This window comes from Lissotriton vulgaris, chromosome 6 (assembly GCF_964263255.1).
Source record: "Lissotriton vulgaris chromosome 6, aLisVul1.2, whole genome shotgun sequence".
NCBI lineage: Eukaryota > Metazoa > Chordata > Amphibia > Caudata > Salamandridae > Lissotriton > Lissotriton vulgaris.
The window spans coordinates 1,325,631,700-1,325,644,329 of NC_141694.1; the positions used below are offsets into that span (position 1 = coordinate 1,325,631,700).

General features: G+C 43.4%; 1 protein-coding gene across 4 annotated transcripts in view; it reads left to right on the plus strand.

Annotated features, from left to right (window-relative positions):
• SASH1 (SAM and SH3 domain containing 1) overlaps positions 1-12,630 on the plus strand; it is a 576,231-nt gene that overhangs the window by 434,247 nt on the left and 129,354 nt on the right. The window contains exon 1 of one of the 4 annotated variants that reach the window (XM_086927462.1): positions 10,434-10,725. The exons of the other annotated variants lie outside the window; for them this stretch is intronic. Within the exon in view, the coding sequence (XP_086783588.1) occupies positions 10,714-10,725 (12 nt within the window). The 5' untranslated portion in view covers positions 10,434-10,713. Of the gene's footprint in view, positions 1-10,433; positions 10,726-12,630 lie in introns of those variants that run through there. 4 annotated transcript variants of the gene reach the window in all.

Sequence of the window (12,630 nt, forward strand, 5' to 3'; positions counted from 1 at the left end):
TCTAGAAAGATTGCTAGAAGCCATATTCCTTTAGAGGACAATTAAATGAGTTCCTTTCTACAGGTTTACATCCAAAAATTGCATCCTATCACAAAAAAATCTCCCTACTTTAACTCTAAAATCCTGAACGCCCATCTCCTTCCTTTCTACCTTCCACATCACCTCCTGTACATAAAGAGCCCTATAAATCGTTTTCCTATCTTTATCTGTCTGTCTTTACTACTCACATAATCCCCTCGAATGATCACACATAACTTGGGCCTCCCTGTGACGCAACAGAATCCCAGCGTCAGTGGAGCATCCTGGGATTCTGGGCAACTCTCTTAATATTTAAATGCCTACAATAAAATGAAACTTTTTCTTTTATATAATAGGCACACATGTAAATCACTCTAGTGACTTTGGGCCTCATGCAGGCCGAAGTGGGTGGGGGAGGAAGGAAGAAGTATGCATGGGCCTCGCTTGGAGCCAGGTATTGTCACCTCGGCCCCAGTGTCTTAGGCTTCGTTGGAGGGAGTGTGCCTTTGCTTGGACGTCCCTGTGATTTTTCTTTTATGTAATAGCTGTACTGCTTTGGCTCCCTCAAGTGGTCACGCTGTGCAGTAAAAGTGTCAAAGCAGTGACACTGTTTAAACCGGATAAGCTGAGTTTCCGCTGGTAGGGTATTGTCGGGCACAGTCTGGTTTAACCGATTACTGGACAGCCTACACATAAGTCATTAATGTACCACAAAGAAACTGATGTAAATGTATGGAATAATTTCTTAAAGTGCACAAGACTAATCTCAATAGCCAATGGATTGACCATTAACTTTGGGCTCCCCAGTAGCATGTGACTCATCGTAAAAAGGTTCAACGCCTCATCTGGGTAGTAAATGCTATATAAATGGAATTTCAATTAAATCAACATTAAACTAATGGAAAAACTGCGTTGGTCAATTAAGTTGAACAGAGGCCACCCTAGAGTGAAGCATCAAATATAGCTGGCATGTTGCAGCATCTGTGTACAGATGTAAAATGCAAATATAGTGAAGATTTGGCCGGTACTTACAGGACTAATAGACACCCAACAATTAGTAATGGTTTTATGTTTATCGAGTAGTTTACAACGGGATGGAAGCCCTGAAACCCAAAATGTTGTCTAACAGCCTGGGGAAGAATAGATGAAGCTTGCAGCCTTATGCTATGTAATTTGAAAACGTGCCACTGGAAATATACTGTTTAAGCAACTTAGGAATACCTCTGACACATGACTGGCTCCATGTGTGATAACTAGGGAATGCCTGCTTTAGAACATGTGGAATCTTGTCGAGAGTCTCATTGGTGCTTCGATATTACACAGAGATCTGACCTGGCAGTGGGTAATCTTTTACTGTGTTTGTGCATGAGTACTGCTTTGGTTTGATGCTCATAACGAGTTCATGAGTGTAAAATTAACCAAGCAATTGTGGAAGTTCTGATCTCATTTCCCAAATGAAAGCCCCCTTGAGAGCAATGCGTTGGATGCCGAATGTATTTGGCTTCGTTCCTGCATGGTGCCAGCGCTTTGCTGACAGACACTACCTCATGCTTTGCCTTGGCACTCAGTTTGCAGGCCTGTATAGTGTGAGCAGAGCAACATTCATCGGAGGGTTTGTCAAAGCAACGATTCTTTATGGAAAGTAGTTCAATATATCTTCATAAACGTGTTTTATTGACCCTATCTGTTAAACATCACTGCTAACAGGTGGGTTAGTGAGGTTTGCTTTATCAACCTGCGTTTTTTTTAGTAGGGGTTTGTGTGTAGCTAGACCAGTTTTCTATTCCTTAGTACGCTTTTGTAGGATGCCCTAAGCAACTAGTTATAAGAAAACTTACCAGTTGGTTAACGAGATCTGAAACAAGGCCAATAGTTTGGACTTTGGGGTAGGGAAAATTGGATTTTTGTCTTCAAACTTCACCAAAACACACAGCAGCAGCCCTCACACACTCGGTTCAGGGACAGTAAAAGAAACCTCGCTGAATGCTGGGTGTGCTGTCTCTCTCCGCCCCATTCAAAACAGGTGCAATATGGCCAGCAGTAACGCAGGCATTCCTCATACACACTAAATAGTAGAAGAGAGGCGATGCAGTTTAAGTGTTTTCATCACATGCAGAACAGGTACAAAATGGCCAGGAAAGACACTAGTGCCACTTACACACTACACATACATTAGGAACACCCACTGCACAATCTTCTGTCATCCATAGAACAAGTCTAGACCAATACATTACTTGCCAGACAGACATAGTGAGCAAGTAGCTTTATGTCAGGTATAATACTTTACAGGCTTACTAGCCAACAGAAATTGCATGCTGGGAGTTTCAGGACTCTACTCATAGTTGTCTTACTTAACCTAAGATATATGAAATTGACTGGTCGTCATCAGAGCTATGCAAGCTAAGGCATCCAGTTGTGCAATTATTTATGAGGAACAAACGAACCAGGGCAGAAATATACAAAAAAAAATTATATCCAAAATTGAGGCCTGGCTTTCTGGCAATTGCGTGGCATGCAGAGTTACTCTTTCTTCTGCAAACCTAGAAAGTTCAAACTTCTCCTTTGTTGTTGTCTTTTTTATTTGTGTTTTTGGGTGAGCGTGGTGCCTCATCAGCAGCCACTGGCGAGGGAAGACAACAGCTTTAAATAATAGAGCAAATGCGTAAGACGTGAAATTACAATGTCACAAAATGTATTTAAAGGATCAACCGGGTAGGGACTACTACTTCTAATTCAAAAATAACTAGCAAACTATTTTGTAAACATTCAGAGACGTCACCAAATTGATAAGTCACTTAATGCTGCAGCTGAATTGAACCAATTCAAGAACAGTCAGTCAGAAGAAAGATCTCAAGTACTGCCTGTGGACTGACTTGCCCAGGATCACAAAACGTGGGGAATTAATCCAGGCATAAATATGCTTCTTGTTTAATTGTCAGTTCTGCAGCACCTCTGTGCTAGAAGTTGTTTGATAATTTCGTTAACCTGTGAAAATGCATCGTTCAAAATATACCTGCTCCACTGTCCTCTTAAGTGGATCATTCTGTGGACTATCATTTATTTTAAGATAAATATGTCTTCTTTCTGGCTAAGAAGGCGCCTCTCCCTCTGTATCTTCTTAGGTTGCAAAACAGTGTTGTAGATACTATTTATTTATGTGTTCACTGATGCGGTGTGATACTACCGTCAGGTATCCTGTAGCACTGACTGCGGTATCCATCTTCCAGGAGTGTGAAAATGGAAGTCGAAGAGGAGAAACGCCTCCCAGGATCGGGCTGGCACTACCACCATGCCCTGGCCTCCAGTGAGTGCAAAATGAGGAGGAAAGAAATCCACCCAAGACGTGGCGCATGGTTTGCCCACTTCACCTGCTATAGCTGGCCAGTCAAACTTGATCACTCTGAGCTTCGCCAGTAGATGGCCAATCAAAATACAGTCACTCAGAGCTGTATTTTGATTGGGCAACTCGAAGGGTAGGGAGAGGGATCTTAGAGTATTTTGGCCAAGTAGTGTCCTCCTTCTGTCTTAGCTTTTGTCACCCAGGCTGTAATTACAACATGGCAGAGGCATGGATAGCACCAACCACCAGCATGCGCAAATCCTGCCATGTAAGGATTGGGTGGCTCTATGCAAAACCCAGTTTTCCCTTAATTTGCGATATGTACATATTGAGGTATGGTCTGCATTCTCAGAGAGGTCTCTTCCTCCTAAAGTTTCAGGAAGTCTGTAGAGATTAGCTGAGCTTCTGAGAGGTAGCAATGGCTCTCATCTCCCCCACACCCACATACACAATGTTCATTCCCTGACTTACCTTACCCCAAGTCGCACCTCATAGAAAGTAAATCTCTTGATTTCCATTGTGTTTTGAGATTCCATGGGATTTCCCCAAACTGGTATGCATGCAGAGCAGGCAGAGATAGAACATCAGAGTGACGGGAATGCCACCGTCATGCTGATGTCTGCATAACTATTCTGTCACCAAAACGTATCCTGTAGTCTCAAGCAGCAGAGTTGGTGTTCTAATGGGAGGCTGGTGATGGTGGCCAGGCCTGTGACAGAGTTGGTGTCTAGAAGCAGGTGTTGATCAAGATCATGAAGAAGCTTGAAGAAAACCTTTCTGTTTTCTGCAAGTGGCAGTTAGTGATATTTTTGCTAGATCACTGTGTCCATTGTACAGGTCTTGCTGTGGATTTCACAGCACTGGACAAAAATGGTAAGTACAGCAAGACAAGCGTGGGAGTGTTTACGGTGCTTAATTTGTAACATAGTAAGTGCCAGGGCCCTGACCAAGAGGCCACTGCAGCTTGCACCACCCACCGCCCCTGTCATCGATACCAAAACAACTATTAACCATCTCTCTTACCTGCAAGTGCGATAGCTCAGATTATTCCAGGTTCTCAAAGCTAAAGGAGTGGCTTAATTTGTAATGCATATTGTATTCATAAAAAACCGTTGTTCTGTTCACCTCTAAATTAGATGAGCATTGCCACCATGTGGCAGACTGACAATTAAGTACGGGTGCGGAGCACTGGAAACCAAAAACGGTGCTTTCTTCCAGCTAATAACTGTGGCATGCCCTCTATGTCCTTTGTGTGGGAAACTCCGAAAAAGGGTGGCTAAAAAAAACTTAAAACCGTCAAAAGTAAAAAAAAGAGTGTGTTTAGTTAATTGAAATAAGGACTGCGGATCTTTCGAGTCTCATTTGACGTGCTTGGGATGTGAATTTACAGAAGCCTAGGATTTTTTTTAACGTTTTTACAGAATACTACATTTAATTCTGCATCCACCAAATAGATGTCATGATTTTGTACAGCAAGTACATTTATAACAGCTGACAAGTTGCAAACTTGATGTCACAGGAAAGTAACGTTCCTGATTCCATGGCAGGCCCACATCATCTGTGATGGGACAGGTGCTGTTTCTCCTGGTTATACAGCCGCTGGCTTTAATGCAGTTGCAATGTAATCTGGTTTTGTTTCACCCCTGACGTGCTGTGTGATCGTAGGAAAGTTTAAGCACAATTTTAATTCCCTCGGGTGTAGTTAGGCCACTGGAGAACAAGAAGCAATGATAGGCGATGTGTAGAGACATTTGCATAGAGACTTTTTACATAATGTTCCCTCTCTATCTTGTTGGTGTTAGTATCTTGGGCAGCATTAGCCACTCCTTCATAATTTGATGATCTGAATGCTCTGTACCTTTGAAACACCACCATGGGGGAAATGTACTTTGTTTCCAAAACGTCAACCAATGTAATTCCTTAACAAACTGAACCCTGACAAAATAACAGAGGTTTTCAACAAAATGTATTTTTTTTTTAAATAAACCTTTTCATCCAGCTGCTGAAAATGCTGTGGGACCGAATGCCAAACAGCTGCGGTTAGAAAATTGTTTGTAAAGAAAATGTTTCCCCTGTGAGCAAAAAAACAAAAATGAAGTTACAGTAAATGTGAGCTTAGTTCCGTCACATTGTGCATTGGGACAGGTTCTTCATAAGAACTCTTAGCGGTTGTTCTTTTTTTCACATTGTATCTTCCATACATAGAAACCTGTTAGGGTGGTAAAGAGATGTCAAAATAGTTGTGTGGCAGGTCTGAAGGAGTACCTACCTTCTTTTTAGTGGCACAGTCTCAGTTTTCAGATCCAAAAGTGGATACCTTTTGGGGTCTTTTAAGTAAACTGGCTGTAAGCCAGCCCTTCTTAGAGGAATGACACCCCTCCTACTCCCAACGCCTGCTCCACAAAAAGGCTCGCTATTGTATTATGTGTTCCTTCTGAGGCTGTTCCTTGACCGTCTTCATCCGGTGTCCATTAAATGCCACTATCAGGCACAGGCACTGGAGACACCCCTCTCCATTTAATCTGTTTTGATAGTCTTATATCAGAATCTCTCTTTTTCATCTTCCATGTTCCAGGCCTCCTCCTGGGACAGCGTTCATTGGTATGCATAAGACGTAGGATGTTGTCCATGAACAACCTATGCCCAGGTGTACCTAGAGTAAAGGTAGCAACAATGATTTCCCTAAAAGAAAGCAACAGTCCTTGACCATGCTGAGATCTTAAGAACAGCCACATGGGCCACTGTACATCATTTCTTAAAACACTGCTGTATGTGTGCAGACCAGAGTGGAGATGCTCAGTCAGTCTGTCAGGCAGAAAATGTATGCTTTATGGATGGTCCAGACTGTGCATCATAACTTCACATTTTCAATTCCGAATTCTGGAGCAATACATGCAATTAATGTAAAATGGCCACGCTGGGGTGGTGTCGGTGGAATGCTCCACGTGCCCTTTATTCGCAATTTTTTTTTTTACAGTGATACTGCAACTTTACTGCTACTTAGGGGCAAATGAAAAAACAAAGTTAGTAATTGAGGCATTACCACGGAAGAGCAAACTATTCTTTACCGTCGCCTATCACACGTGCTACTTTGGAAAAACTGTTCAAATGATCTCCAGCTAAAACTTGTCTCACAGGACCACCTATCTAGAAACAAGCTATCGGTGATCACCTGCCTCAAGTTTCTCCTTCACAGGAGATTTTCGTGAACAGGCCTATCTTTTCCTAGGGAAGAGTGCATTTTATGTAGTCCTTAACACTTACATGCACTTAGCTTGTCATTAATGTATGCAATTCTGCCTTAAAAGGTACATTAAGAGACATGAAGGCCCTTTTGCATCTATTTAGCAAAACTTTAATATATGTAATTTGTAAAAAGTCATTCGTTTCTGTGCCAGTCTTGCTTGGATCCTCCATCCTAATTACTTAGATTTAGAAACAAACATCAATAAAAAAAAAGCCTCCGATGTAAAAACAGATTCCACATGATTCTTTGTCCCCATGCCACCGTCCCCTTGTATCTTGCTACCCTGCTGTCTCTTGTCTCTCTGCTTTGCCTACGCAAATGGGCAAGTAAGACTATTTACAGTTTTTGTTTGGCAAAGTCTCTATTCTGAGTTTACAAATATAAGGAAAGGCAGGCATGAGTGCCCACGTCTATGTATTCCCCTACATCTCACCTTTTCATTTTTAGCCAGCTTAGACTGGTGTACCCACATCTTTTCTTGAGGAGCATGTTCCACTACAAGAATGACTGTGTTTTCCACATCACGTTAGTAAAAGGAGATATTGTGAATTTCTCATTTGTTCTGAAAGATCTATTCTTAGTGACCACATATTTCCTAACGGGTATTCCCGGTTTCCCTGTGTCCTGGGAATTGCATTTCCAGCCTCAATTTGCTTCAACATTCATGTGAGATGATATAACAAGCTTTCGCTTGCTCAGTAACAAAACATGGAAGTTGTAATACCAAGCCCCCCCTCCCCCTCCCCCCCCCCCCCCGACAGACGCTGTACTTCATCCCCGCCACGCCACACCCCAAATTAACTCCAAGATAGTGAAGCTTGGCTTTGCACTATAAAGCAGATCTAGTCCTCTGACTTCCTTCACTTTCAAGGTGACCAGTGACCGAGTTTCTAATAGAAAATGTTCTCCCCATAAAGCATTTCCTCTAAACTGCATGATGGTATCCTCAGACTGTAGTGCCTGGTAGCTGCTCTCTACTGCAAGTTGTGCATGTCCAATTCCAAAATAGCAAAGACCTGAGATGAGGGGAGACTCCCAAGGCTGTCACTTTTAGCACATTTGTTGGAGACAGCCAAATACACATTCACTTCTTCCCCACTAAAAAAACATGCAGTGTTTGTGAAATTAAGAGAGCTTTTTATGTCATGGTTTGCAAAACATATATCCTCAAAGGTATTTTCAGGAGTCCTTCTTGTGCTCCATTTTCGGTCCATGTAAGGAAAGGCTTCCATTGACCTGGTGGTTTTCTTGTCACCCTGGTGGTGTTCACTCACTGTGCATAGCAGATGAGGCTTAATAAGGTTGCTTTGTGTCTGACTTTGATACTGTGTAGTGACTGCTTTAAAAAAAATAATAAAGACTGCAACTTTCCAATAAAGAATAATGGCAACTCCGACTGTAACTTTAAAGTTTGGTGATTTAAAGCCAGAACACTATTAAAAAGAAGCAAGGACATTTTTTATATTTCAAACTGAACCATCTCATTGTTGGTAACAGTTATAGTACCATAAGCAGTAAAGCAGGCCACGCATACTTGGCACATGGTCACGGTATGGAATGCAAGATAGTTTTGGTAAAATATCTCACGCTGAAGCCATCTGAGGTAAAAGAGAGCAATATCAAACAAAAAAATATCCTGGGGATAATATGGACATGTAAGTTTCTTATAGAAACGGTCACTGTAGTATCTACTGTGAAAGATCCACCAGTGAGTAGTTAAAGACTTCATCTGGATCCGGCAAATGTAAAACTTTCAAGCAGGTCTGATACCCATGACCATCTCCTAATAGGATTAACACCTCACGATGAGGCATCATTAATGTTCTGTCCTCCATTGTTAAATGTCTCTGCTCTCTGGATAACTCAATTTAGGTCCATGGGGGATTCGGAGGCGGGCGTGAAGACCATTATTTTGTTGTAATGGCCTCTTCCCAGGGTGCTAACGCTTAATTAGCGAGTTCAGGAAAGGTGAAGTTTCAGTCAGTAATAAGAGCTGAAGTCGCAAAATTCCTGCTGAAAATGTCAGAGATTAGCCCTGGCAGGGTTACTCCAGTGTTTAGAATAGATGGCCAATATTTTAAGCACTCCACGAATCCCAGTAAAACTTTAGGTAATCTTTGTGGTTGTAAAATTCCCAGTATTTTGCTGGGTGTAACATTGACACATGGGTTTCCACAAACAATAAATGTGGATTAGCACGAGTATTCCCACATAGGGAGCATATTTAAGGCTTAACCTACTACACCCACATTAAATCTGGAGATGCTTCTCACCCCTTTCCAACACGGAAAGGCACTAAATATCATCCAAAGAGCAAATGTACCTCCATTTCTACAGGGGGAGGCTACCTGAAAGAAATGCGTGTACCAACAAAATTAAGAGTGTGTGGGTGTTCATCAATTTCTGTAGGGTACCCCACCAAAAAACATTCTAAAACCTTCTCTCAACCTTAGGCATGTTAGTGTGGCGATTCTGCCACACTGTTCTTCCACATTTGTAAGTGCATGTCCAACATAGGAATCCACGAATCCTGTCATTTCGTCAGTCAAGTAGTAGAACTTTTACTTTCACAAAGTGATTTTTGCTCAATGGATTGCCACTTGGTTGTGTTAAAAATGTCTTCGAAGCTCATCATTAACGTGTAGTTTTTCCACAGCTGGTTGGCTGTTTCAAGATAAGGCCTTAGTTCTGCTCCCCTTGAGGAGCCTCTGCTTAATTTGTAAAAGAATGAGTGCAGGTGACCAAAGCTCTGCTCAGACGCCCGCAACCAGCGCTATTTAATGTCGGCATGCCAAATAACAAGGGAGCTCAGTCTTTAATCCACCCGGGCCTTTTTTATCCATTGCCAGATACCCCATGCTCCTTTATCTATTGCTTGTAGGTTTCTGCTTTCTTCCTTGTGCATTGTAGTGGTTTTCAATCTTTCTCCTCCTCATTTGCAATTGTGTTTTCCCTCTCTAGGTATCTGGAACTGTCTGAAGAAAAAAATAACGGACGGTCCCCAAAAATTAGTCAGCCCCCCTCCCCTCGCTCAAACTAAACACTGCAATAATTTAAGGCAAATCACTGCAGGAGATGTATGGAGATATTGCAGTTCAAGCCAAGCAGAACTTCTCTTATCCGTAAGTTGCATACATATGTCAGGAAGATAGCTCAGTAGACTCGCGCACCCATTGTAGAGGTTTGTGTATTAGTGAAAACTCGCATTTAATTCCGAATTGAGGGGGGGGGGCACTCAACCGTTCATACATTTGAGGTCAAGCAATTCGGATTGAGTGCGGGTAATAATCATACTATTTAGTATCTTTCATCAGTGCCAGGAGACCAGGCACATGTCAGTATGCGCTATATTTGTCGTTTTTAGTTCGACATTGCTGGCCCCGATCGGTGCGCACTGTGGGCATGAGTAGCATGGGACGCTGGGGCCCATCCTCGTAGCATCCTCTAACCACATCCCTTGCTTTCCCGACAGTCCTCGTGGTCCAGCTCCGCCAGCCGGACGACGTCACGAAAACCACGCCGGTGGCGGCTGCTGCGGGTAATTCCTCTTGGAGCCTCTCCCAGGGAGGCCGGCTTGCTGTGCGATGTTTAGATTTTTTAGAGGAAGCCGGCTCAAGTTTTCGTTTTCCTGTTCGGGGGATGGCGTGCGACTTGAGCTGAGCGCCGGGCGCGGAGCTCGCAGGGCCCGAGCCTTTCCTTCCCCTCTTCTGGCCGGAATGCCACAGACAGTAATTAAAGAAGCGGGGGGGCAGCGAGAGGTCAGCGCGCCTCCGTCACTGAAAACGCGGATTGTTTGCCATATACAACACTCCCTTTTTCCCCTCTGAATAGGAGAGTGGCTTGAAGTGGATGACTTGTGTCTTTCTTGCTCGGGAGTCGGCCCGGGGGCGCCGAGAGCAGCTCGTCGAGTCCCGCGCCCCGATCCTGTCACTGAAGCCAGTCACGCGCCTGGGAGCGCGCGGCGGCGACGGCGGAAGCATGTCGCGCGCGCGTGGGTGCAGCCAGACCCCACGCTGGGGAAGTGCATGAGCGTACCACGGCTGCAGAGCTGCAAGAGAAGTGCAGAGCGTGGGACCCCCGTACCGGCTGACCCCTCCCGGCCTGCTAAATGCCTAAGCCGGTAAGTGCAGGAGGGCGGTGAAGTGGACATTGGGGAGAACTAGAGCACTGCTGCTGAACTTTATTCGTTTTTTTTTTAATTTACAAGTTTACACTGCTTGTGTTTGTTTAAAGAGAGAGATGATCCCTCTCACTGCTTGGATGAGTTAGTGAGGGATGGGACTCGAGGGCTTCACACACACACACCCTTGTCCAATCTCATTCATCTCTTCCTTGGTTTTCTGTCTTTATTTTCTGTCCCTTGTTCTTGTAGTTGCTTTCCTAAAACGTATCCTTTTAGGTTTGTGTGTTGTGTTGCACATTGCCTAGTTGCAAAAGTCGTTATCTCTTTATATTAAAGTGTGCTGAGTTTGGAGGACTAGGCGACCGGGGATGTGTGTGGATCTTTGTAGAAAAACTGCTAAGTCGTGCACCATTCTGTGATGAGCCTCTCTATACCGTTTTTATTATCCATTCCATGAGGCATCCCAGACGTGGTTCCTAGGGTTATTTAAAATCCGGTTTTGATGTTCTTCATGTGATAAGCCCGTTGTAAGACGCAGTGTCAAACTTTTAAAACACTGCGAAAAGTTAAGCCTGTTTTGAATTATATGCATTTTTTCTTTACATTTTTGCACTTTTTTGATTTTGACCCTTTTTTGCTTAGTTTCCAAGTACTTTAGAAATTACATTTTTAAGAGGTTATCTGTAATGGGATGTATGACGTTACAACGCATGCATTTGCATCGCATGCCTTTACAACGCAATTATTACAACACAGTCCATTACAACGCATAGTGCTTTGGGGCGCTGGATAGTGAATAGTTTAATTTACTATTCCAACTCCAGTCCCCGTGGACACTAGGGAAGGTTATTGGATAGTAAATTAACCTATTCCCTATCCTAGAGCGCCCCCCAGAGCAATGCGTTGTAATAGTTTGCGTTGTAATGGTTGCGTTGTAAAGGCTCTGCGATGTAAAAGTTGCGTTGTAAGTGTTGTTCACCCTGTAATGACATGGCCGGTACTCCTCGCCTAGATACTCCTCTTTGCTTCAAAAGCTGCTAGTGGATGTCTAGGCAACTGTCAATAGTTATTAGTGATTATCGTTTCACAAAGTCAGACTAGGGTAAAAATGGTTAAAATGTGCTCTTTTCGGAGAGTCGCCACTCACCATGGAAAGCATCTTTAGTCTGGCGGATTGGAAGCAGATGGACTATCCTCGGAGGGAGGACTGTGACTGTTCGGATTGTATGTCAGGCAGTTTTGCTACAGTCCGTCCATGTCCCTGTGTTTCTACAGTATGAGCAGCTGGTTGGCCTTGAGGAGTGCCACATGTGCAGCAGATGAATCCTTTCTTTTGGAGCTGAGAGCGGAAACCTCCGCCACACACAGTAATAAATCCTTATTCTTTTGTCACTACTTCCTTAACTCTGTTCTCATGGTGTGGATGGAGAAGCCAAGCTGTCTCTTTTGTTCTTTCTTCAGAATGCTGTTTTTCAAGCAATATTTTTTTTCACCCATGGAAGCGGATGTGTGCAGATCATAACATCTCCACTTCTGTCCTATCGTACTCAGGAAGCAGCTCTCTGATGCCGCTCATTCCAAAATGGTGGACAATGGGCGACTGTTTTGTAGAAATCACAGACAGAGTTGCAAGTTCTTTACTATATGAAATGTTCGGTTTTTAGGATCGTATGCTGTGGATTGCTTGTTTCCCTGCGGTGCAATTATTCCTTAACGGAATGCTATAGTAACCAGCTGTAACATTTGTGCAAGGCCCAGTCCCTAGGTGCAGTGAAGTAATGACGTTTGCATTGAATGCGTGTGACTCTTTGTTTTGTGCCTCAGGACTCTCAATCTAGCAAAAGCTGCCTTGTGTTGATGAGTGATCCCTGCTTTTCATTAAAGGAACACAAATGCAACAGC